The sequence below is a fragment of the Phocoena sinus genome, chromosome 7 (genome assembly GCF_008692025.1).
Source record: "Phocoena sinus isolate mPhoSin1 chromosome 7, mPhoSin1.pri, whole genome shotgun sequence".
Lineage (NCBI taxonomy): Eukaryota > Metazoa > Chordata > Mammalia > Artiodactyla > Phocoenidae > Phocoena > Phocoena sinus.
This window is the reverse complement of record NC_045769.1, coordinates 18,895,130-18,921,492: the sequence shown is the minus strand read 5'-3', so window position 1 is coordinate 18,921,492 and position 26,363 is coordinate 18,895,130. Positions and strand designations below refer to the sequence as shown.

The 26,363-nt window shown below is 50.1% G+C and overlaps 1 protein-coding gene across 1 annotated transcript in view; it reads right to left on the bottom strand.

Moving 5' to 3' along the window:
• The window catches only part of CFAP65 (cilia and flagella associated protein 65), a 56,387-nt gene that overhangs the window by 10,350 nt on the left and 19,674 nt on the right, over positions 1 to 26,363 (bottom strand). The window contains exons 6-22 of the mRNA XM_032636610.1: positions 17,291 to 17,393; positions 16,644 to 16,810; positions 16,256 to 16,455; positions 15,830 to 15,975; positions 15,111 to 15,333; positions 14,493 to 14,758; positions 13,845 to 14,045; positions 13,256 to 13,615; positions 10,938 to 11,075; positions 9,260 to 9,505; positions 8,464 to 8,688; positions 7,420 to 7,578; positions 7,086 to 7,236; positions 6,501 to 6,629; positions 5,223 to 5,436; positions 4,784 to 4,912; positions 162 to 338 (exon numbers count right to left, since the gene is read on the bottom strand). Coding sequence (XP_032492501.1) covers positions 162 to 338; positions 4,784 to 4,912; positions 5,223 to 5,436; positions 6,501 to 6,629; positions 7,086 to 7,236; positions 7,420 to 7,578; positions 8,464 to 8,688; positions 9,260 to 9,505; positions 10,938 to 11,075; positions 13,256 to 13,615; positions 13,845 to 14,045; positions 14,493 to 14,758; positions 15,111 to 15,333; positions 15,830 to 15,975; positions 16,256 to 16,455; positions 16,644 to 16,810; positions 17,291 to 17,393 — 3,234 coding nt within the window. The remainder of the gene's footprint in view (positions 1 to 161; positions 339 to 4,783; positions 4,913 to 5,222; positions 5,437 to 6,500; positions 6,630 to 7,085; positions 7,237 to 7,419; positions 7,579 to 8,463; positions 8,689 to 9,259; positions 9,506 to 10,937; positions 11,076 to 13,255; positions 13,616 to 13,844; positions 14,046 to 14,492; positions 14,759 to 15,110; positions 15,334 to 15,829; positions 15,976 to 16,255; positions 16,456 to 16,643; positions 16,811 to 17,290; positions 17,394 to 26,363) is intronic.

The following is a 26,363-nucleotide window of genomic DNA, read 5'->3' as shown; positions in this document are numbered from 1 at the left end:
AAAATTAAACTTCCCCTGCAGGTGGGAAGGCGGGGCCTTCTCAGGGTGGTGGCCACTCAGGATACCCTGGAGTCACACAGTGCAAGGCCAGCGTCCTCCAGGAGTCGGGGGGAAGGGGGTCTCCAGGACTGGAAGTGCAGGGCGGGCGGTGGGGGCAGCACCTGTATTTGAACTCCACCATCTGCTCTTGCCCAGGACTCAGGCTCCCAGCCTTGGGGCTGATGGAGAATATGCAATTGTCCTGCACGCACATTTGGTGCAGTTCAGTGCAGTCAAAGTCCACCTGCTCTGCCCACAGCTCCAGGTCGATCTGCTGGTCACTTGGGAAGAGGAAGGCCCTGGGAAAGGGGTGCAAAGCAGAAGGGGTGGAGTCGCTCAGTCAGAGCAGAGGCAGGAGCTCTGAGCCCCAGGCAGGATGGATGGAGGCCTTTTCTTCATCCCCCAGTAGGCAAGCTGTCCCATGCATGGCCAGGCAAATGCGGCAGTTGTGGATCCTCATTTCATAATGGCCCCCAAACCCAGGAAGAGAAGCAGGGTCCTGGTGACTAAATGGAAAGCGGAGATTGGGGCTCGCATTGTGGGTGCCAGGGGTCAGGGTGCTGCTTGTATATGTGGGCCACTTTGAGCTGGGCACTGACCCTGGAGGGGTTTGTGTGACAAGCTGTTAGGAAGGGCCATTTGAGCCACCTAGAAATGCCAGCAGCACCAACCAGGGGTCCCCAAGAGGGCTGGTAGTCTTGAACCCAAAGCAAGGCTGGGCATAGAATGAGTGCCCCTGTAATGCCTGGTGCTGTATAAAGCAGATACTGCCCTCTAAATGGTGACCAAATAAGTGACCAAGGGGTCCCAAGGTCACAATCTGAAAAGAAGGATCCCTGCGCTCTCAGAGGGATGACACAGAACTGTCCTCAAAACGGGCAGAGGTTAGGAAGAGGGAACGGCCAGAAGGGGGAAAGGAAACAGCCAACACATCTGAAAAGGCTCAAGGGGAGTTGGGAAATGCAAATCAAAACTCCCTTGGGGCTTCCCTGGTGGTGCAGTGGTTGAGAGTTCGGGAAGATCCCACATGCCACGGAGCGGCTGGGCCCGTGAGCCACAACTACTGAGCCTGCGCATCCGGAGCCTGTGCTCCGCAACAAGAGAGGCTACGACAGTGAGAGGCCCGCGCACCACGATGAAGAGTGGCCCCCGCTTGCCGCAACTGGAGAAAGCCCTCGCACAGAAACGAAGACCCAACGCAGCCAAATACATAAATAAATAATAATTTAAAATGAACATCTGGTTAAAAAAAAACAAAAACTCCCTTGAATCAATCTTAAATATTTTCACATCTGAATCGTGACAAATAGTTACATCCACTGCTGGTAAGTTTAGAAAGAACGACATCTTCGAACACCGGAGAGAAGAAATTGCTACCACCTTTTGTTGTAGGAATTATGACAGCATCTTTTAGAATAAAAAGTGCATAGAATAAAAAATGCCCTTTGACTCAGAAATTCTATTTGGGGGAGCTAAGCTGCAGAAATAAACGTTAAGTGTGCAGGCAGGCAGGCATGCACACACGCGCACACACAGACACACATACTCACGCAAGGATGTTTATTACAACTTTGTTAGTGATGGCAAAAAATATTAAAAAGCACTGGGGAAGAAAAAAGCACTGGGAACAACTAATGTCATCTAATAAAGGAGTGGTTTTAAAACGTAAGGGCCATTCATATTACGGAATACTATGCAACTATTAAAAAGAATGAGTTAGATCTATATGTCTTTTTTTTTAATTTATTTATTTATTTTTGCGGTACGCGGGCCTCTCACTGCTGTGTCCTCTCCCGTTGCGGAGCACAGGCTCCGGACGCGCAGGCTCAGCGGCCATGGCTCACGGGCCCAGCCGCTCCGCGGCATGTGGGGTCTTCCCGGACCGGGGCACGAACCCGCGTCCCCTGCATCGGCAGGCGGACTCTCAACCACTGCGCCACCAGGGAAGCCTTATATGTCTTGATCTTTATTGATCTATAGGAAATGTTACTGACATAATGCTGAGGGAAAAGGTTATTGCGATAACGCTGAGCAGAGAGTAATACGTGTAACATCATGCCATTATGGTAAAAGAAATGAAAGGGTAGCTGCGTCCCTGTGTCTGTGCCTTGTACCAGTGCTGAGAGCGGAAGCTCATGCCAAACCCTCCAGGGCAGACTAGAGAGGGAGCTGGGGTGTTCCTTACTTTTCTTGCATCACCCTCGTATTGTTTGACTTGCTACAGGCGAATAAGCTGTTTGGTCATTTTATTTGCGGGATATTGATCAGCCGCAGAACTGGTGATCTTGATACTTCGGGGATGTCTGGATGGTTTCCCTCTTGGCCCTCACCCAGTCTCCCTCCAAATGATCGCAGCCCCCTTTTCCCTGCCAGTCCTCTGGTGTGGGCCCCCATGTTGGGACTGTGGAAGCCTGCCAACCTGTCCCCCTGCCTCAATCCACGAATCCTTCTCAGAAGGAGAAGGACTCCAAGGCCCTGCCCGTCCCCCTATCAACGTTGCAGCCACTCTGTGGCCTCTTCTCTTACCCATGTCCGTGCTACACCCTCCGTCTGGGAGGCTCATCGCAGCCTCTCTTGCCTCCGCTCCCTGGGTTGCAGGTCTAGCTTGGCTGTAGCTTTCTCCAGGAAGACTTTCTCATGTGCCCACCCCCACCTACCACTTCCAAAACTGAGGCAAGTGACTGCACAAGCCTCTTTCACAGCACTTGTCACCCTGCACCCAAAGGCCAGCCCGCCCCACCTGGAGGGCAGGGCCTGGGCTCATCTGCGTCGCTATTCTGAGCTCTGGGCCTGGAGCCTACACCTGGGAAGCCCCAGTCAACATTTAGCCAATGACTTAATGAATGAGTGAGGGAACAGATGATGTTAACCCGTATATCTGATGCCTGTGAGGGATCACCCCTTAAATGCACGGCAGCTTTTCTGTCCTGCCTGCTGCTGCCTGCAGGCCAAGTCCACACTCCCCATTTCTTACTGGTCTTGGCAGGAATAAAACCTTCGGTCTGTTCCTTATGAGTTTAGCAGAGACCCGGCTAGAATTTTCAAAAATAGCCTTCTAAGAAATTGAAAGGAAACACAACAACACAGAAAGCCTAGGAGAGTCAAGCCTTCCAAGGAAGGTTCCCCGCGTTTGGAATCCGGGAACAAGCACGGACTGCCTTCCTGAACCTCCAATGATGTCCCAATGGACGGCCCAGCTCGGTGGGCACTCTGCCCGGCTTTCCTCCCGCCCCAGTTTCCAACAACCTGGACCCTCTCCATAGAGAGTGTGAGCTGGCTTGCTCCTACACAAATACACACGCATGCACAATCCACCAAGGTACCCTGCTCCACACCAGGACCCAGGCCAGCGCCGCTTTTCCTGCCCCCACTCCTGAGCCCTGCAGGGCCTGGCTCCCAGCCACTCAAACAACCCAGGGAATGGCAGATCCAGAGCTCCAGGCGGGCCCTGGGCCTTCCCCACCAGCCTGCCAAGCTTCCCAGTCACTCAGGGCCAGGAGCCCCGAGTTACTCACAGTCCCGGCCCTTCTCAGACAGAAGCCGCCTAATAAGTCAGCTCCCCCGGCATCCTCCACCACCGGGAGGGGCAGGACAACCCGGAGAGTACAGGGTGGCCACCGCACCCCGGATGATGCAGCCCCCCACCAGCCTCACCCACGCGCACCCCATGGCTCGGCTCAGGCAGGAAGGTTCCTGAGATCACAGATGCCCACCCCCTGCATATGTTCACCCTTATCCACTCACTGCCATGCCCAGGCTGGGCCCCTGGCTCTCTCCCCCAAGCCTGACCCAGATGGGGACACTTCTTTCTCACCTCCATCTAGCCAAGCAAAGTTGGAAGTCGTCAAAAGGAAGTTTACTAGGAAATCAAGGCGCGTGGCAGAGGAAGGGAGGGAAAAAAAGAAATGGCACTGGCATGGAAACAGGATGCTTACTGGGCACCAGTTTGGGGCCCCAGTGGGAGGAAAGCCAAGCACAGGAAGGGCCCAGCTTGGCGGGCTCAGGTCTCCAGGCCTGGGCCCCCTGTGATTGGGGAAGTGCAGCCTGCCCCGTGGCTAGCCTCGACCCTTACTGCAGCTCACCTGGCTTTGCTTAGCCCTGTCATCTCCCTGACAACGGCGCTGTGGCCGCAGAGCACTGTCCTTCCCTGCCAGAGACCCTCAACTCGCCCCTGTGCAGGCCCGGCCCCCATTGGCCTGGGGCTCTGTCGGGGCTGCCCCAGCGCCTAGCACAATGCCTGGGACGCAGGAGCACCTCGCAGCTTCCTGCTGACTAACCAGTGCAGGCAGGGATTCTGGAGTTGGGACAAATCTGGGCTTGAACTTGGCTCTGCCTCTAATGGCTGAATGCTCTTGGTTGAGTCCTTAGCCTCCCATCTGTGAAAGAGTCAGCAGAGGGGGATTTTTTTCACAGGGTCGGTGTGAGGCTCGGAGGAGAAGAGGCTCATAAAGGCCAGTGGCTAGCATGCAGCAGATGCGTGACGGTTACTTCCCATTTCTTAAGCTCTGAAGATGACCCTGTCAGTCTCCATAGGGTGATTCGACCATTTCTGAGCCTGTGGACCCGACTCAGCCAGTGACAGGTCTGGTGTCCTGCTGGGCGACCCTAGTCCCACCCTGGCCTCTACATCCTTCAGTGGGGGCGGGGGGCACACTTCACAGACACCAGGCATCCAGGGCTACCACCAGCAAGAGAAGGCCTCCAAGCCCCTGTCCCCCAGGCCCCCCGGGCCCCCCCTCTGTACCAGTCCAGGGGCACCACTCCACTGTTCTTCAGGGCCAGGAGCACCACAGAGGGTGGGGCATCTATTGGTGCTGCCCCAAAATTGAAGTTGAGCTTCAGAGGGGTGAAGAAAGAGGGGATCTGGCTGGTGCTGTGTGGAGCAGAGAAATGGTCTCAGAAACAGGGCTGGGGACAGGATGGGGCCCATCCAGGGATGGCTGGCTTAGCACCCATCTCCCCACAGGTGGGAATTGGAGAATCTGGGACTCGGGGGCAGGAGTGGGTCAGCACTTTAGACCTCAAGCCCATCCCTGCCTTCTCCATGCTCCTCCGGGGATGGGCAGGAATTGGGGAGGAGATAGGGAGCCCCTTCTTTGACAGGGCCTGGGGCTGAGGGCATGGACGGAAAGCTCCAAGAACATCCCCAGACAGGCCCTGCCTCTCCCCCAGGCCCACCTCACCTGTGCCGGGTGGGCACTTTGTAGGTGAGTTCCCAGGGGGTGGGGTCGCGCTCCAAGTAACTGTTGAGCAGGTCTAGGGAGAAGAGGCGCCACAGGTGCTTCCGGGTGATGCCCTCGGCACTGCCCGTGGAGCAGATATCCAGGATGGAGAGGAGGGGGTACACGGCCATCAGGGACACGCGACACAGCTCCTGCTTCTCCCCAACCTTGTTATCTGGGGGAAAGCGGTGTGGGAGAGAGGGGTGGGCTCACCTCCCAACTCCTCTGGGGCGGGGCGTACAGGCTGAGGATGCAGGGGTCCTGGGAAACCTGTCCCAGGACCCTTGTCAGGAGCAGACTCTGGGATGCTTCCAACAATAGCCAAACTTTATCTGATACTTTCTATGGACCAGGCACTGTCCTAAGAGCTTGGCAAACACCACTGTGCACTGTTTTCAAACTATTGATAATACTTACTAATGGCTTTATTGAGATATAATCTATATGCCATAAAATTAACCCTTTTAACACATACAATTCAGTGATGTTTTTTGTATATTCAGAGTTGTGCAACCATCACCACAAATTTTAGAACGTTTTCAGGCTTTCCCAAAGAAACCCAGTACCAAGTAGCTGTCACTCTCCGTTCACCCCTGGCAACCACTAATCTACTTTCTGTCTCTGTAGATTTGCCTACTCTGGGTGTTTCACATAAATGGAATCATAAAATGTGTAGCTTTTTGTGACTGGCTCCTTTCACTTGGCGTAATGTTTTCAAGGTTTGCCCATGTGGTAACATGTACTTTATTTTTTTGCCTGTGCACCATTATTATCCCCATTTTACAGATGTGGAAACTGAGGCATAGGGAGGTTAAACAAGTCACTAAGATTACATGGCTAATAAGTGCTGAGGCCAGGATCCAATTCCAGGGAGTCCAACACTCCTGTGCTGGACTCCTGTCAGGCAGCCCCGGGGCAGGATGGTAACAACCTCGTTTTATGAAGGAGGAAACTGAGGCCCAGGGCAGCTGAGGATTTGCTTACGATCCCACAGTAAATCAGCACAGCGCCCAGCCCTTCGCGTTGAGTCCTCCACAGCTCAGGCACACACAAACGGACACCCACACATACAGATGTGGTTGGTATACACCAGACACCCAAAGGCACACCCTGGCACACTCACACCCACTCTGCCAGCTCTGTCTGAACCCTCGGCATCCTCCCACCCCAAGTCCTGCTCACACAGTCCTCCCCCTTTCCTCCCTGGTCCTGACTCTCCGTGCCAGATGGCCCAGGTACCTCTGTGGGAGAGGAGAGAGTAGTTGATGGTCCAGGAGTACTGGGAACAGTGTTTGGGACAGGCAGTCAGGCAGATGGTGTCCTGGGACCGGGGCGGCATGCTCCCCTCTGTGCGGTCCAGCTGCAGAGCTGCTCAGGAATGACCAGGTGGGGTCAAGGGCAGAGGAGGCCCTCAGTGCAGCCCAGGGAGGTCCAGCCTTTCCTCTTGCTCCACCCCAGATACTCTCCCCTGGACCAGCATTGCTCTGGTTAGAGAGCAGGCCCTGAGCCAGGAAATGGGGAGCAGAGTGCTTCCTCCAGATCAAGACAGTGTGAGGACGTGTCTTGGTGTCACTGGCATCTACTGAGCACTTTGCGCCACCTAGCTGCCCGGTGAGGCAGGCTCCACCAGCAGCCCCATTTTACAGATGAGGGAGTTGAGGCTCAGAGAGGACGATCACCCGGCAACGCCACACATCTAGGAAGTGGAAGCACCACGTTTTAAGCACTGCTCTGCCTGCCCCTGAACCATGGTCTGGTTAACCAGTCTTAACCAGCGCCCCTCATTGCCTGCCTCCCAGCCCAGTCCCGCCCAGGCCTGAGTACCGAGGGGGCCATTGCCGACAGCCTCAGGGCTGCACTGCTCCAGGAACAGGCGGTAATAGAGGGTGCAGTTGCCGTCATTCAGAAGCACCAGCATCCTGGTCTGCTCGCTGTTCACCAGCACGTTCCCAAAGTCCAGCTCCTTTTCCTTTGCCTGAGGGCCAGAGTCAGCCAGGCTGGGGCGGGGGGCTCCCCCAGATCCACGGCCCCGTCTTTCCCAGCGCTGGCCTCAGAGAATCCCCAAGGAAGGGCAGGTTCATGCACTCTGGGGCCTTCCCTCCCGCAGGTGCCCTGGTCCCCTGCCCCCTCCCCTCCCCGCCGGGGTCCTCCCACTCACGGAGAGGCTGCTGCTGGTGCCCATGCCCACCAGCCGGAGCATGTAGTGGGTGGTGGTGGAGGGCTTGGTGTTTGGGGGCAGGCCAGCTTCCCAGACCCACATCCCCACTCGGAACAGGTACTTGATCTCCTCCAGAGGGCTGAAGGTCCACGTCAGCGTCTGGGGTCACAAAGATTAGCCCTGCATGGGGGTCTCTGGGAACCCCTGCCCAGGCTCTTGGACCTCTAAGGTCCCGCTGCAGGATATCAGGCTATGGTAACCCATCCTGAGTGTCTCCCCGTACCAGGCACTTACACACATCATGTTATCTCCCTTAGCCCCTCGATCCCTTAGCCCCACGAGGTAAGTGGTATTCTTTTAGTGCCTCATTGTCTGATGAGAAACCGGAGACTCAGAGAACTGGGGTAACTTGCCCAAGGTCACACAGCTATTGAGGGCGCTTGGCAGGAGCTGGGGTGTGAACTCTTGAGGTTGACTCCCAAGTCTGTGTGGTCTCTCGCCTTGCAGGTTACTACCCCCGGCTTCTAACAGACACCGTGTGTTGATGGTTCTTGGCTCAAGTTTGGCCTCCCCAACTAAGAGGCCCTAGACCAGGGATGGGAGGCTGCTAGTTTGGGCCCCCCCATGCCCCCCGCCAGGGACCCGCCACTTTGACGTCGGCGAGCCCTCTTCCTCACTCCTTAATGGTAGCCACCCATTTGTCTCCACACCGTCTTCCAGTGATCTCTCCACGGTGGGGACCAGGGATGGAGAGTGGACTCCTTTCTGGGCACTGACATCAGAAACCCTGCTTCAAGTCCCAGCTTTGCACCTCCTAACTCACAGTCTCAGTAAATGGCTATTTTTCCCCTCTAAGTCTCAATTCTTCTTTGTAAAATGGGGGTGTGGTAACAATCATACCGACGCATAAGGCTGGAAGAAATGACTGTGGATTGAATGGGAGGGTAAGCCTGCCCCCTGGTAGGCATGAGTAAGAGATGCTGGTGAAGGTGTGGTTGACGGGCCCCTTCCCTCTGGCCCTCGGCAGTGTGGCAGGGCACTCACAAGGCTCTCATTGGACTGGATAATCCCCCTGGTGGGCTGCACAGCCAGCATCTTCCGGTGCTGCTGGGAGACCCTCCACTCAAACTCCAGAGGTAGACGCGACGGGTTTTGGAAGGTGAAGAGGCTGGTGGAGGAGCAACCCACACAGGTGGGCTTGAAGAAGACGCTTTTACAGGTGTCCAGCTTCAGCTGCAGCGGCTCCTCCCGGCTCTGCATGCATACCTCCTGGGGCCAGTGAAGGGAGGACAGTGCCCTGGCATCACCCTGAAGCCCTGGCTCCCCCAAAAGTCACGGGCGGGCAGCTTTTCCCCCCTCGGAGAGAGCAGCAAAAGGCCCTCTACCAGCCTGCGCACGGGCAGCTTCTGTCAAAGGCAGAGTATGTAGTGACTGACCCAGGAGATAAGGAAAAGAACTCAGGGACTGAAAGAGGATGTACAGACCATTTCATGGGCCAGACATGGGTCCAACACCCTGGACCCTTTCCCTGCCCTGGCCCCAAACACCCTTCTACCACCTGCAGATATGAGTCTTGGGTTGCCCCCAGTCCTTCCTTGGGGACCTCTGTACCCCTTTTCTTGTCCCGACCCCATAAGGTGGACAGAAAGGGTCCTGAGGATAGCTGTTCCCAGATGTGGCCGAGGGGTCCTCTCCCTGCTGTGCCACTTCCTGGAGGAGGAATAGCCCCTGAGCTACTTTAGGGGAGCTTTAGAGGCCAGTCCCAGAATATGGCTTTGAAAAAGGAAGCCCCAGACTATGGCCCCCTCCCGAGGACCCAGTCCTTACCCCTGCCTCCTACCTTGAGATACTGGGGGCAGAAATTGAACTGCAAGTAGAAAACATGCTGCTTCCAGGAGGTGCCCTTGGGGTAGGTAGAGATGAGGAAGATCTGGTGGGCCCCAGGGAGCACGAAGCCTGAGCTGGGCCGTAGGGAGACGTCCGAGCTGCTTCTGGGGTCCAGGTGGAAGGTCAGCAGCGTGGAGCCTGTGTTGGTCAGAAGCAGACTGCGGTAGGAGGGCTCACTGGGGGACACTGCAGGAAAGAGCTGGGGTGCGAGAGAAGAGGGACCCACGCTCAGATCTACACACCCTGCCCATCCCCGCCTCACACACATACACTCAGGGAAGTCTGTGTGGGCTTGGGTGGAGCCACCTCTCGGGAGATCCAAGATGCCTCTACACAACCCAGTCAGTGCCGTGGGGGCGGGGAATGGAGGAACACAGCTTGGCACCAAAAAATGCTTCTGTCCTCCAGAGACCTCCAGGCAGAGAGATGGGATGGCCACAGGAACAGGCTCCGGGAAACTCAGGCCCCTGAGACCCCCCCACCCCAAGTTTCTTCCATCTTAGGGCGCCCTCAAATCATGCTTTGGAGAACCCAGTTTCCAAGATCTTGGTCCAGAAGCTCTGGGGGCAAGCAGCCCCTTCTAGAGGATTCTCATGCTGGTAGCTGAGGGGAACCCCACTCTGGGAAAGGGAAGGCCCCAGAAATCCCAGCTTCCAAACATTCCTTAAGCATTTAGGGTGTGGCCAGCACCAGGCAAAGAGCTGGGCCGGGTACCAAACACAAGGCTGGAATCGCTGCCCTGGGTGCCGCATCCAGCTGGGGCGATGAGCACCGTGCGTGAGGCAGTGGGGGTAGGGGGCAACACGGGCCCAGAATCTGCTGGATTTTAGTAAAGGCCACACACTGCTACGAGGAACTGGCCGAGGGAAAGGGGTGGGAGTCAGGGTCAGCGAGGAGGCCCCTGTGCCGTCAGGAGGGCTTTGGGAAGGGGTGCCCTCGAGCAGAAGTATAACTAGTGGGGGGGGCAAGACCACCCCAAGCACATTGTCCAAAAGTGGCATCTTTCTAGCAACATGAGGCGTGCGGGAAGTGCAGACAGATGAAAAGACTGACGATGGAAATGGAAGCTGGGAAGAGGCATCGAAGGAGAAACCAGGATTAGAACTTGGCCGCCTGGCTCTAGAATCTATGTTTCTCAGCCTTGTGGCGTCCTGGGGCTCAGGTCAGATGGGGCCTCCAAGGGCCCTTCTGAGAGACCTGGGAACGATGACTCCCTGAGGATGGGGCTAAACCGGGGGCGGGCTCTGCGACCCCTCCAGAGCTGGATGATCCCCACCGGCAGGGGCTCATGACGTGGGTGGTCATATCCCTAGCAGGCACTCAGTAAACACAGCGAATGGAGGAGCTGGAGACTTTTAAACCTGAGTGAGAGGACCGGGGAGTATTTCAGACGGGGCAGGCCGGAGCCATAGGTCTAAGCCCCAGCCTCTTCCCGGTCCCCGTGCTGTGGTCCAGGAGAGAGTCCTTGATGGGCGCAGAGCCCCAGGGGCTGGCAGTGGGGAGGTTGGGACGGCCAGGGAGGGTGCTTGACATGTTTCTGAGGCCATCAGAGACAGGAGAGGGATCTGCAGGCCACGGCAGAAGCCAGGCTCCCCTGTTCCACCTCCCACCGCTGCTGGGGCCACGCTCACCTTGGGGGCATCCAGGGTATACTGAGGGATGTGGTGCTCCAAGTCAGCACAATAACTGTGGCCTCGTGCCCGGAGCCTCAGGCACCAGGACGGGCACACAGTGCAGTCCTCTTCGATATTGTTGTAGCTCCGCAGGACCTGCAGGAGGGCCGGACCCATGGATAGGCTGAGTCCTGTGTCTGACCCTGTGGGGCACCCCAGCTTGCCTGCCCTGTACTGCAGGAGCCCTACATGGGGCCCAGAGGGAGGGGCCCTCTGAGAAGACAGTGCGTAGAACAGCAGTCATAGCAGCCCCTCCAGCTGTGCGCCAGGCCCTGCCCTGAGCACTCAGCAAACGTGCTCTTTGATCCTCCCAGCCAGACGAGGGTGGGGCTGAGATGTGAAAGCAGCATTCACCCTGCAGGAATGTGCCCAGAGAGCACTGGCCAACAGAAATATAATGCAAGCCACAAGTGTGAGCCGCAAACGGCATTTTAAATGTTCTAGTCCCAGCAATCCCACTACTGGGCATATACCCTGAGAAAACCAGAATTCAAAAAGAGTCATGTACCACAATGTTCATTGCAGCTCTATTTACAATAGCCAGGGCACGGAAGCAACCTAAGTGTCCATCAACAGATGAATGGATAAAGAAGATGTGGCACATATATACAATGGAATATTACTCAGCCATAAAAGGAAACGAAATTGAGTTATTTGCAGTGAGGTGGATGGACCTAGAGTCTGTCATACAGAGTGAAGTAAGTCAGAAAGAGAAAAACAAATACCACATGCTAACACATATATATGGAATATTAAAAAAAAATGGTTCTGAAGAACCTAGGGGCAGGACAGGAATAAAGACGCAGATGTAGAGAATGGACTTGAGGACACGGGGAGGGGGAAGGGTAAGCTGGGACGAAGTGAGAGAGTGGCATGGACATATATACACTACCAAACGTAAAATAGATAGCTAGTGGGAAGCAGCCGCACAGGGAGATCTGCTCGTTGCTTTGTGACCACCTAGAGGGATGGGATAGGGAGGGTGGGAGGGAGAGGCAAGAGGGAGGAGATATGGGGATATATGTATACGCATAGCTGATTCACTTTGTTATACAGCAGAAACACACCATTGTAAAGCAATTATACTCCGATAAAGATGTTAAAAGATAAATAAATAAAAAGTAAATGTTCTAGTAGCCACATCAACAAGGTGAAACGCATAAAATTTATTCAACAATACATTTTATTTAACCCAGCTGATCCAAAATCTTTTCATTTCAACGTATAATCGATATATAAGTGATGCAGGAGGCATTTTGCATTCTTTTGTGCTAAGTCTTAGAAATCAGTGTGTCTCCCCCCTTTACAGCACATCTGTTTGGACTAGACACAGTACAAGTACTCAGCAGCCACATGTGGCTGGCGATTGGCATATCGGACAGCGCAGCGTTATAGCCTGTAGCCTAAAAGTCTGACAGGCTCAGCCAAGCCAGGTGTCCACAGCCTTATTCCTACGAACTTCTGAGTCCCGCCACTGCCAAGATATTAGAACAGAGACAACTAAAGACTCAGCTTTGGAAAAACTTCTCAGAAGTTTGGATATGCTCCCAAGTTCATAGATGAAAAGACCAGGGCTCAGAGGCATTAAGGGACGTGCCCAAGGTCACAGAGCTGGTAAGGGACTCTGACCTTGACTGCACAGCTCTCCTCTTCCCTGAGCCCCAGCACCCAGCCACTGGGAGAGAACAGCAGGGTGGGTAGAGCAGAGAAAGGAGGGAAAGGGCAGGATGGACTGGAGATGAGGAGGGAGCGACACATCTGGGGCTAAGAGATGTGGCTGGGACAGCCTGGTCAAGGGAAGTTGGACTAGAAGCCGCTCCCTACACGCACCTAATCACCAGGTGCCCCTGACTCCGCCCCCCAGGCCCTAGTTCCTGCCCACAGCTCTTTTAGAGGGACCACTTCCTACTTCAAGGACTAGAGGGAGGCCAGGAGCCACCCCGCCACACCAGCCAGGAGCCCCAGGAAACTATGTGCACCAAAATTTCCCAAAGGGCTTGAGCCCCACTGAGTTCTCCCTCTGGAGGGGTGGGAGGCACATGTGAGTGAGACATAATCAGCTGGGTCAAGAAGCCCCTCGGCCAAGGCGGGCCATGAGCCTGGGAAAACACAGACCGCTAAGGCTGCAGTCCAGCCAAGGAGACAAGAAGAGGGAGCAGAGCCTGGCACAGAGAGGATGGATCCTACATCACCCCGTCACCCCCTCCGACCCCATAGCCTGCCATTCAGCCTCCAGGGCAGAGAACCCACCTTCCCCCTCTCATCTGCCCACACACCTTATAGACAGCAAAGGCTTCAAGCTCCACGGCGTACAGGCAGTTGGGGTGAGGCGGCTGGAAGTGCAAGCGCATGGCTGTGGACTTGAGAGGGGGCACATCGCAGGGGTTTGGAGTCACCCAGAAGGGGCAATCAGCCCTGCGTGTCCAGGCCACAGTGATTTTGCCTTTGGTGTAGTTCATCAGGCACAGGGGGACAGAGTTGGGGTCCTTGGGCCTGGGGCAGGCACCAAAATCCACCTCGACAGGCTCAATGCTGACGGGCGGGGGAAAGATGGCCATGTCGTTGGTGCCGTCGAAGAAGTACTCGGTCATGGGGGGGATGAGGGGATACTGCGGGGCTGGTATGTCCTCCAGGTCCTGTGTGGGGAGAGCCGGTTGCCGGGGGCCCAGCTGCCATTCCTCCTGCCGCTGCCCCTCATCTGCATGCTCCTTTCTGGAAAAGGCTACAAGAGCTCCACACACGTCACCCCCGACTACTAAGGGTACCCACAGGGCTATGGAGCACAGGACTGCCCAAGAATTGAGAAGGGGGCGTGAACCTGGGGAGGGTAGATGGCCCCCGGGGCCCCAGAGGGGTCCATCGAACCTCAGTGGGAACCATCAGGGCACCGTTCTTATCCTGCTCCAGCTTCTTCTCCCTCAGCATGATATCCAGGATGTCAGGCGGGTAGAGCGTCAGGCCCCGCACCAGGTGTGTGCGGTACCAAGCGAGGTGCTGAGGCCTGAGGATGGCTGGCTTTGTGCTGTCCGAGTGACACGTCCCAATCAGGTCGAGGAACAGTGGGTCCTGCGACATTTGTCTGTATGAGGCTAGATTTGAGCCTCTTTGGCCAGAGACCAGCTGGTCAGGGCACAGTTTGTACCACCTTGTCCAGGGGCCCGGGTTGGGGTCGTCACTTCAAGGCCCTCTGCTCTGCACATGCTGCATGGGGCGAGGTCCAGTCCCCCCTACACCAGCCCATTAGCAGCATCAGCAGCAAAGTCCTTGGCCTGGCAGCAGTCACAGCAAGACTGGCCTACCCACCCGGCTCGGAGCGAGCGTTCACATGCCCCTGGCCAAACTCTGGCTCCAAAAGCCAGACTAGGGCTCTGGAGGTGATGATCCAGGCAGACAGCCCTGGAAGTTCCAGAATACAGGGGACTGAGCACCAAGCACTGTCTTCATTACTAGGACTCGGATCAGCCCCTCCAGCTTCCCGGGGAGCCCCTCCTCACCCCCTCCCCCATAGCTCACCTGGTGGTGGATGAAACAGGCCACCCTCCGAAAGTAGATGATGGGGTGAGTGGGCTGGAAGGCACAGTGCAGGGTCACGCGGGCCTTGCCCACCAGGGTCCCAAAGGCAGGTCTGATGTTGAAGACGCTCTCCTGACAGTCGATGTCAAACTGGAAGTGGGCCGTGCAGTCCGACTTGTTCTCAATCCACAGGGACTGCTCCGAGCGCTTCCCGAGGTTGACCCAGCTGAAGTCGACACAATAGTACTGCAGGGACACGTCAGGACCTGGGCGGAGGAGATGGGGGCTCTGTGAGTGGGCCCAGCCACCTGAGTGGGGCTGGGGTATCAGCCTCCCTGAGGCTATGTCAAAGGGTACCACTGATGGGAGGTGGTGCTGCCTGGAGACAGAAGGTTGGGTTGGAAAGGCCTGAGCGGACCACCAGGTCACCAGGGGTGAGCATGGGAACAATATCTCCAGGTGGCTTCAACTGGTTCCTCACTGATTCCACCAGGGGGCAGCAGACACCCAGGCTGAGGGCAAGGAGGCCCTGGGCGACTAGGAGCGGGCACTTGCCAATCCTACGCATGGGTTGCTCCTGTCTCCAGAGGGAGTGCAGTGACCTGGGACTGCCAGTACCTCTACAGAAACCAACGACTTTGAGCAGGGTTTGGGAGGCACAGCCAGAGGGCATGACGGACAAGTAGTCCATAGTCCTGACGTCCAAGGTCTTGGGGTGGAAGAACACTGACACGCATTTCTTCTCTCCTGGGGGCACGATGCCATGGGCCGTGGGGCACGAGAAGGCCTCGTCTTTGGCCAGCATGTCTGGGGCCACTTCAATCCTGAAGGGGGCGCTCACCTACGGGGCCAGGTGGGGACAGGAGGTGGTCAGGTCACAGGGTGGCTCGTCTGTTATTACCAAGGTGCCCCGCCGAGGGGGTGAGGGCAGCTGAAGCCCCACCTGTGCCTCAATCATCAGCTTTGATGGTGGAGCAAGGCTGCCTCTGCCGGGAGGAAGGAATGGGCCGAGCCGTGGGGCCGAGCCGAGCCCCCTACACTGGGACCACCCAGAGGGGGCACCTTTTCCTTTTCTCAAAGGTACCACAAAGGCTGCCTGTGGTCCTGGCATCAGGACACCTTAGGACTTCTCTTGGAGTTGCTCTGGGGCAGGTCAAGGGATACCCCAGCCCAGCCCCAAGCTGACAGGAGAGTGGGACCCCTTTTGACATGAGTGTATCAGCAGACATGGGTACGTGAGGTTGCAACATTCTGTACAGGGGCTGAGTATTAGGAGCACCTGGCCCTGTGGTCCCTGAGTCCTGCCCCCACTCCCCCTATGTGCACAGGACGCATACCACCGATGGGTTATACAGCTTGATCTGCCTCTCAGCGGTGCAGCCCACGGCAACAGAGCCAAAGTGCAACACTTTCTGGATGCCCTCGGCATCCTGGTCCTCCGGGCGCTTCTGCCTTATGCTCACCAGCAGCTGGGCGCATTTGGCTGGGCAGAGAGGGGGGAGTCTTGGGGAGAAATCCACCAGGGCCTCTGTGGCCCCAGCTGAACAGCCCTTCAGAGAAGACGGGGGTCACCAGGGAAACACTGGTCTGCGACACCAAGGAAGACAGAGAAAAGGCAAAGCCTGCAGGGCTCAGGGGAGGGCAGGAGGCTGGAGGAGGTCCCGTGGAGGCCAGAGCAGGGCGGGGGGTGGGGGGGGGGAAGGGGGGAGGGGCACACTGCGGCTTCGATCCCTGCAGAGGACGGGTGAGAGGTCGGGCCTCACCCACAGCCTGCAGCTGGATGCTGCTCTTCTGCTTGCTCCCCTCCCCGTACCAGCACGTGGCCTGAACGTTATAGATGACAGCCATAAGGGGCTGAAAGGTCACCGTGATCCGGCAGGCCTGGCCTGGCTCCAGCAGCCCCGTGGTCGGCAATATCTGGAATGGGCTGGGGGACTCCCAGGTGAAGAAGGTGGGCAGGTCCCTGGAGGGGGTGGGCAGGTTAGAGCCACTGGGCTCACTGATCACTGCCCCTGCTTTAGAAAGGCTGGGATGCCCCCTTTACTCCCCCTATCCTCTTCCACCATCACACAGGCCAGTCTCTCCTGCTCCCAGGAACCCTCCTCACAGTTCTCACTCTTCCCACCTCTGAGCCTCAGCCATGGCCCTCACCCTGTGTTGTCCAGACAGAACCAGGCCTCGGCCATGTCCCCCATGGCACACATGGGCAACTGCAGGGACGGTGGGCAGATCAGATTGTGACAGGGCAGGGTGGCTCTCAGGTCCACACAGAACATCCCCTCTGCTTTCTCAAACCACAGCTGGTCCACGTACTCCTTCTGCAGTGTGGGGGCAGGGAGGCAGAGGCCCTGGTTGATCAGTGGTACCCGGGTGGTACTCAAGGACCACTCACCTGACCCCAGCCCTTGGCCATCCCCTCAACACAACTGCTGAGGGCTGGGCTGGGCTATGGCCCTCCATCTCAGTCTCTGAAGAGAGGGTCAGTTACTTGTGTTCCAGTACCATCTTGGTCTCAGAGATGTAGGGCTTCTTTTGTGAGGAACAAAGTATTTGGGGAAACATTTTGAGAGTAGGAAGAGCCCAAGGAATATAGTGCTTTCTGATGGCCAACACAGTAGCACAGCCTTTTCCCCCAACAACATCCAACTGGGAAGCCCCCTCTATCTAATGAGTTTTGGCTCCAGGTGGTGGGATGTGGGTGTGGTGGGAGAGCTCCTCGCTGCTCTGCCCTACATCCTGCTCTGAGGTCACTGTGCCTGTGTCCCTCCCTGCCCTCCGCTCACCATGGCAGACCTTACCTCTTCCAGGGGCCGGAAGATGATTGGGAGTGAGAGGGTTATGCCTGGGCTCAGGAAGATGGGCTGGGGGATGACCGTGAAGAAGAATTTGGTCTTGGGGGGCCTGTGGGAAGAAGCCAGAGGATAAGCACTTCAGGATCAGAAAACTAGGAGAGGCAGAAAGATTAGGGAAGATTCTGGAAAGCCAAACAGACTTGAATCCGTGGGACCATGGAAGGAGAAACACAGGTGTTCTGTCATAGGAGGAACTGTCTCCCTCATCCTACCACTTCTCTTGCAGACCTTCACTCTCGGATGTCAGAGCACTGAATGAAAAGATACAGGGCCAAGGGAGCAGCACTTGTACCTCAGATGCACATGGTGGTCAGTGGGGTCTGGGATGGGGAAGGCTGCCCTGATTTAACCAAATCCCTGAGCGCTTAGCTGGGGGAAACCAAAGCTGAGAACAGAGGTGCCAGGGATGCATTTCCAAGCAGAGATCTTGGCACAGCTGTAGAGTTCCAGAGTGGGTCAAAACTATAGATTCTGCAGACTTCAAAAATACTAATAGGGGACTTCCCTGGTGGTGTAGTGGTTAAGAACCTGCCTGCCAATGCAGGGGACACGGGTTCGAGGCTGGTCTGGGAAGATCCCACATGCTGTGGAGCAACTAAGCCCGTGTGCCACAACTACACGCCTGCGCTCTAGAGCCCGTAAGCCACAACTACTGAGCCCGTGTGCCACAACTACTGAGCCCGTGTGCCACAACTACTGAAGCCTGTGCACCTACAGCCTGCGCTCTGCAACAAGAGAAGCCATGAGAAGCACGCGCACCGCAATCAAGAGTAGCCCCCGCTCATCCCAACTAGAGAAAGCCCACGCGCAGCAACAAAGACCCAATGCAGCCAAAAATAAATAAATAAATTTATTTATTTTAAAAAATATATTAATAAGAGGCCAATATTATCAAAAAATCTATAGCAATAAGTTCAGATAAAATAAACATATTCCTAGGAATGTATAATTGACCAAAACTGTCTCAAGAATTATACATTTTATGGCCACCCTTTCTAAAAGTATCCAAAAAATTGAATAAATAGTCAAAAATCTTCCCACAAAGAAAACACCAGGCCAGATGGCTTCCCAGCAAGTAGTACCAAGCATCTGATAATCCTTGTCTTCTCTTCCCAACAGCAGAAAACAAGGAAACCCTCCCCACCATATTCTATGAATCCATCATAACGTTGTTATCAAACCCTGACAGTTATGAGAAGAAAGGAAAATTACAGGCTAATATCACCCATAAACAAAATATTGGCAGAAAGAATTTAGCAATCTGTATAAAAAGAATACTCAATCATGACCAAGTTGGGCTTATTCTAGGAATACACAGTTGGTGTAACATTAAAAAAATCAGTTAATGTAATTCACCATATTAACAAATTAAGAGAGAAAAAAATCAAATGATCGTCTCAATAAAGAAAAATATTCAACTTCAACATATGTTTATGACAAAAAGTCTCAGCAACCTAGAAATAGAAGGAAACTTCCTTAACCTGATAAAGTCTAAAAAAAAAAAGAAAGAAAAAACTACAGGAACCATCCAAATTAATGGTGAAACACTGGAATCTTTCATGCTGAGATCATGAACAAAACAATGATGCCTTCTATAACAGCTTCTGTTCAACACTTTCCTTTTCAACAGTGCAGTAAGGAAAGACAAAGAAAGAAAGGAGATAGGGTTAGAAAGGAAGGAAAAATGCCATTTTCGTATAAGATATGAATGTGTATGTGGAAAAAAAGAATTAACAAATACATTATTAGAGTTAACGAGAGAACTTACCAAGGTTTCTGGGCACAAGATTATGGACAAAACATCCATATTTTTTAAAAATGACTTTCTATAAAGCCAGGAACAAGCAGAAAATGAAACAACTTTAAAAGAGATCATACTCAGCATCATCAAAAATATAAAACACTTAGGGATAAATCTAACTAAAGATGTGTAAGACATCTACAGAGAAATATCTATATTTTATTGAGAGACATGAATGAAGACCTAAAGAAATATAAAGATAAACCATGAGTCATGAAAGATAAAAACTGTCATGAAAGACTCAGTTTGGAATGACATCAAGTCTCCCCAAATTAACCTATAGTTTCAAATAAATCCCAATCAAAATCTCAAAAAGTAGTTTATGTGTGTGTGATAAGCTGATTTGAAGACATATATGAAAGTTCAACAGCCCAAGGATAGCCAAGACAATCCTGAATAAGAATGAAGTTGGAAGACTTACACTACAAGATATTCAACATTTATTATAAGCTCTAATAATTAATTCAGGATGATATTTATTGGCCCAGGGAAAGACAAATAGAGCAAGGGAACAAAACAGAGTTCAGAAATGGATCCATACATATATGGACACTTGATATACATCAGTGGTGAGGGAGATCATCAGGGAAGGTATGAACTTTTCAGTGAATGGTGTTGGGACAACTGGACATTTGGTTGAGGAAAAAAAATGTCATTGGATCGCTGCTTGAAACCATTCACAAAAATCAATTCCATATAGATAAAAGACAAATATTAAAGGCAAAATTATAGTCTTTAGAAGATACTATAAGAGAATATCTTCATGACCTAGGTAAGGGTAGAGAAAAACTTCTTAAACAAGATACAAAAAAGCGTCAACCATAAAAGAAAAATATTGGTACATTTGATTCCTTTGAAATTAAGAAATTCTTTTCTTCAAAAGACATGATAGAGTAAAAGACAAGTCACAAAGTGGGAGAAAATATTCACAACACAGAACTGACAAAGGATTAGTATCCTCAACAAGAATTTCTATTTAAAAAAGACATTATAAGGGCAGACAGCAGAAGCAAGAAGAACTACAATCCTGCAGCCTGTGGAACAAAAACCATATTCACAGAAAGATAGACAAGATGAAAAGGCAGAGAGCTATGAACCAGATGAAGGAACAAAATAAAACCCCAGAAAAACAACTAAATGAAGTGGAGATAGGCAACCTTCCAGAAAAAGAATTCAGAATAATGATAGTGAAGATGATCCAGGACCTCGGAAAAAGAATGGAGACAGAGATCGAGAAGATGCAAGAAATGTTTATCAAAGACCTAGAAGAATTACAGAACAAACAAACAGAGATGAACAATACAATAACTGAAATGAAAACTACACTAGAAGGAAACAATAGCAGAATAACTGAGGCAGAAGAATGGATAAGTGACCTGGACGACAGAATGGTGGAATTCACTGCTGCAGAACGGAATAAAGAAACAAGAATGAAAAGAAATGAAGACAGCCTGAGACCTCTGGGACAACATCAAACGCAACAACATTTGCATTATAGGAGTCCCAGAAGGAGAAGAGAGAGAGAAAGGACCCAAGAAAATATTTGAAGAGATTATAGTCGAAAACTTTCCTAACATGGGAAAAGAAATAGCCACCCAAGTCCAGGAAGCGCAGAGAGTCCCATACGGGTTAAACCCAAGGAGAAACACTCTGAGACACATAGTAATCAAACTGGCAAAAATTAAAGACAAATAAAAAGTATTGAAAGCAGCAAGGGAAAACGACAAATAACATACAAGGGAACTCCCATAAGGTTAACAGCTGATTTCTCAGCAGAAACTCTGCAAGCCAGAAGGGAGTGGCATGATATACTTAAAGTGATGAAAGGGAAGAACCTACAACCAAGATTACTCTAGCCAGCAAGTATCTCATCCAGATTTGATGGAGAAATCAAAAGCTTTACAGACAAGCAAAAGCTAAGAGAATTCAGCACCACCAAACCAGCTCTACAACAAATGCTAAAGGAACTTCTCTAACTGGGAAACACAAGAGAAGAAAAGAAACTAAAAAAAAAAAAAAACCAACCCAAAACAATTAAGAAAATGGTCATAGGAACATACATATTGATAATTACCATAAACGTGAATGGATTAAATGCTCCAACCAAAAGACACAGGCTTGCTGAATGGATACAAAAACAAGACCCGTATATATGCTGTCTACAAGAGACCCACTTCAGACCTAGGGACACATACAGACTGACAGTGAGGGGATGGAAAAAGATATTCCATGAAAATGGAAATCAAAAGAAAGCTGGAGTAGCAATTGTCATGTCAGACAAAACAGACTTTAAAATAAAGACTATTACAAGAGACAAGGACACTATATAATGATCAAGGGATCAATCCAAGAAGAAGATATAACAAGTATAAATATATATGCACCCAACATAGGAGCATCTCAATACATAAGGCAACTGCTAACAGCTATAAAAGAGGAAATCGACAGTAATACAATAATAGTGGGGGACTTTAACACCTCACTTACACCAATGGACAGATCAACCAAAATGAAAATAAATAAGGAAACAGAAGCTTTAAATGACACAATAGACCAGATAGATTTAACTGATATTTATAGGACATTCCATCGAAAAACAGCAGATTACACTTTCTTCTCAAGTGCGCATGGAATATTCTCTAAGATAAATCACATCTTGGGTCACAAAACAAGCCTCAGTAAATTTAAGAAAACTGAAATCGTATCAAGTATCTTTTCTGACCACAACGCTATGAGATTAGAAATCAATTACCGGGAAAAAAATGTAAAAAACACAAACATATGGAGGCTAAACAATACATTATTAAATAACCAAGAGATCACTGAAGAAATCAAAGAGGAAATCAAAAAATACCTAGAGACAAATGACAATGAAAACACAATGATCCAAAACCTATGGGATGCAGCAAAAGCAGTTCTAAGAGGGAAGTTTACAGCTATACAAGCTTACCTCAAGAAACAACAAAAATCTCAAATAAACAATCTAATCTTACACCTAAAGGAACTAGAGAAAGAAGAATAAACAAAACCCAAAGTTAGTGGAAGGAAAGAAATCATAAAGATCAGAGCAGAAATAAATGAAATAGAAACAAAGAAAACAATAGCCAAGATCAATAAAACTAAAAGCTGGTTCTTTGAGAAGATAAACAAAGTTGATAAAACATTAGCCAGATTCATCAAGAAAAAGAGGGAGAGGACTCAAATCAATAAAATTAGGAATGAAAACGGAGAAGTTACAACAGACACTGCAGAAATATAGAGCATCCTAAGAGACCACAACAAGCAACTCTATGCCAATAAAATGGACAACATGGAAGAAATGGACAAATTCTTAGAAAGGTATAACTTCCAAGACTGAACCAGGAAGAAATAGAAAATATGAACAGATCAATCACAAGTAATGAAATTGAAACTGTGATTAAAAATCTTGCAACAAACAAAAGTCCAGGACTAGATGCCTTCACAGGTGAATTCTATCAAACATTTAGAGAAGAGATAACACCCATCCTTCTCAAACTCTTCCAAAAAATTGCAGAGGAAGGAACACTCCCAAACACATTCTATGAGGCCACCATCACCCTGATACCAAAATCAGACAAAGATACTACCAAGAAAGAAAATTACAGAGCAATATCACTGATGAATATAGATGAAAAAATCCTCAACAAAACACTAGCAAACAGAATCCAACAACACATTAAAAGGATCGTACACCATGATCAAGTGGGATTTATCCCAGGGATGCAAGGATTCTTCAATATATGCAAATCAATCAATGTGATACACCATATTAACAAATTGAAGAAGAAAAACCATATGATCAGCTCAATAGATGCAGAAAAAGCTTTTGACAAAATTCAATACCCATTTATGATAAAAACTCTCCAGAAAGTGGGCATAGAGGGAACCTACCTCAACATAATAAAGGTCATAAATGACAAACCCACAGCAAACATCATTCTCAACGGTGAAAAACTGAAAGCATTTCCTCTAAGATCAGGAACAAGACAAGGATGTCCACTCTCACCACTATTACTCAACATAGTCTTGGAAGTCCTAGCCACAGCAATCAGAGAAGAAAAAGAAATAAAATGAATACAAATTGGAAAAGAAGTAGAACTGTCACTGTTTGCAGATGACATGATATTGTACATAGAGAATCCTAAAGATGCCACCAGAAAACTACTAGAGCTAATCAATGAATTTGGTAAAGTTGCAGGATACAAAATTAATGCACAGAAATATCTTGCATTTCTATATACTAATGATGAAAAATCTGAAAGAGAAATTAAGGAAACACTCCTATTTATCACTGCAACAAAAAGAATAAAATACCTAGGAATAAACCTACCTAGGGAGACAAAAGACCTGTATGCAGAAAAGTATAAGACACTGATGAAAGAAATTAAAGACGATACCAACAGATGGAGAGATATACCATGTTCTTGGATTAAAAGAATCAATATTGTGAAAATGACTATACTACCCAAAGCAATCTACAGATTCAATGCAATCCCTATCAAATTACCAATGGCATCTTTTATGGAACTAGAACAAAAAAAAATCTTAAAATGTGTATGGAGACACAAAAGACCCCAAATAGCAAAAGCAGTCTTGAGGGAAAAAAACAGAGCTGGAGGAATTAGACTCCCTGACTTCAGACTATACTACAAAGCTACAGTAATCAAGACAGTATGGTACTGGCACAAAAACAGAAACATAGATCAAAGGAACAAGATAGAAAGCCCAGAGATAAACCCACGCACCTACGGTCAACTAATCTATGACAAAGGAGGCAAGGATATACAATGGAGAAAAGACAGTCTCTTTAATAAGTGGTGCTGGGAAAACTGGAGAGTTACATGTAAAAGAATGAAATTAGAACACTCTGTAACACCATACACAAAAATAAACTCAAAATGGATTAGAGACCTAAATGTAAGACTGGACAATATAAAACTCTTAGAGGAAAACATAGGAAGAACACTCTTTGACATAAATCACAGCAACATCTTTTTTGATCCACCTCCTAGAGTAATGGAAATAAAAACAAAAATAAACAAATGGGACCTAATGAAACTTAAAAGCTTTTGCACAGCAAAGGAAACCATAAACAAGACGAAAAGACAACCCTCAGAATGGGAGAAAATATTTGCAAACGAATCAACAGACAAATGATTAATCTCCAAAATATATAAACAGCTCATGCAGCTCAATATTAAAAAAACAAACAACCCAATCCAAAGAAGACATACAGATGGCCAAGATGCACATGAAAAGCTGCTCAACATCACTAATTATTAGAGAAATGCAAATCAAAACTACAATGAGGTATCACCTCATGCCAGTTAGAATGGGCATCATCAGAAAATCAACAAATGCTGAAGAGGGTGTGGAGAAAAGGGAACCCTCTTGCACTGTTGGTGGGAATGTAAATTGATACAGCCACTATGGAGAACAGTATGGAGGTTCCTTAAAAAACTACAAATAGGGCTTCCCTGGTGGCGCAGTGGTTGAGAGTCCGCCTGCCAATGCAGGGGACGCGGGTTCGTGCCCCGGTCCGGGAGGATCCCGCGTGCCGCGGAGCGGCTGGGCCCGTGAGCCATGGCCGCTGGGCCTGCGCGTCCGGAGCCTGTGCTCCGCGGCGGGAGAGGCCGCAGCATTGAGAGGCCCGCGTAACGCAAAAAAAAAAAAAAAAAAAAAAAAAAAAAACTACAAATAGAACTACCATACGACCCAGCAATCCCACTACTGGGCATATACCCTGAGAAAACCATAAATCAAAAAGAGTCATGTACCACAATGTTCATTGCAGCTCTGTTTACAATAGCCAGGACATGGAAGCAACCTAAGTGTCCATCAACAGATGAATGGATAAAGAAGATGTGGCACATAAATACAATGGAATATTACTCAGCCATAAAAAGGAACGAAATTGGGTCATTTGTTGAGACGTGGATGGATCTAGAGACTGTCATACAGAGTGAAGTAAGTCAGAAAGAGAAAAACAAATATCGTATATTAACGCATGTATGTGGAACCTAGAAAAATGGTACAGAAGAACCGGTTTGCAGGGCAGAAGTTGAGACACAGATGTAGAGAACAAACGTATGGACACCAAGGGTTGGGAAAGCCGTGGCGGGGGGGATTGTGGTGTGCTGAATTGGGCGATTGGGATTGACATGTATACACTGATGTGTATAAAATTGATGACTAATAAGAACCTGCTGTATAAAAAAATAAATAAAATTAAATTAAAAAAAAAGGAAAAGACAATCTAGCACAGCAAAGGAAACCATAAACAAAATGAAAAAACAACCCACAGAATGGGAGAAAATATTTGCAAATGAACTGACCGACAAGGGATTAATCTCCCAAATATACAAAAGGCTCATGCAGCTCAATATTGAAAAAGCAAACATCCAATCAAAAAATGGGCAGATCTAAAAAGACATTTCTCCAAGGAAGACATACAGATGGCCAAGAGGCACATGAAAAGATGCTCAACATCACTAATTATTAGAGAAATGCAAATCAAAACTACAGTGAGGTATCACCTCATACCAGTCAGAATGGCCATCATCAAAAAGTCTGCAAACAATACATGCTGGGGAGGGTGTGGAGAAAAGGGAACCTTCCTATACTGTTGGTGGGAATGTAAATTGATACAACCATTATGGAGAACAGTATGGAGTTTCCTTAAAAAACTAAAAATAGAGCTGCCATACGGTCAAGCAATCCCACTCTTGGGCATATATCCGGAGAAAACCATAATGCGAAAAGATACATACACCCCAATGTTCATTGCAGCACTATTTACAATAGCCAGGACATAGAAGCAACCTAAATGTCCATTGACAGAGAAATGGATAAAGAAGATGTGGTACACATATATACAATGGAATATTACTCAGCCATAAAAAAGAATGAAATAACGCCATTTGCAGCAACATGGATGGACCTAGAGAATATAATGCTTAGCGAAATAAGTCAGACAGAGAAAGACAAATTCTGTATGATATCACTTATATGTGCAATCTAAAAAATAAAACAAATGAATGTATATAGCAAAACAGAAACAAACTCACAGATATAGAAAACAAACCAGTGGTTACCAGTGGGGAGAGGGAAGTGGGGAGGGGCAAGATAGGGACATGGGAGACATATACAGTCCCAAACTGGAAACAACCCAAACGTCCCTTAACAGAAGAATGCGTG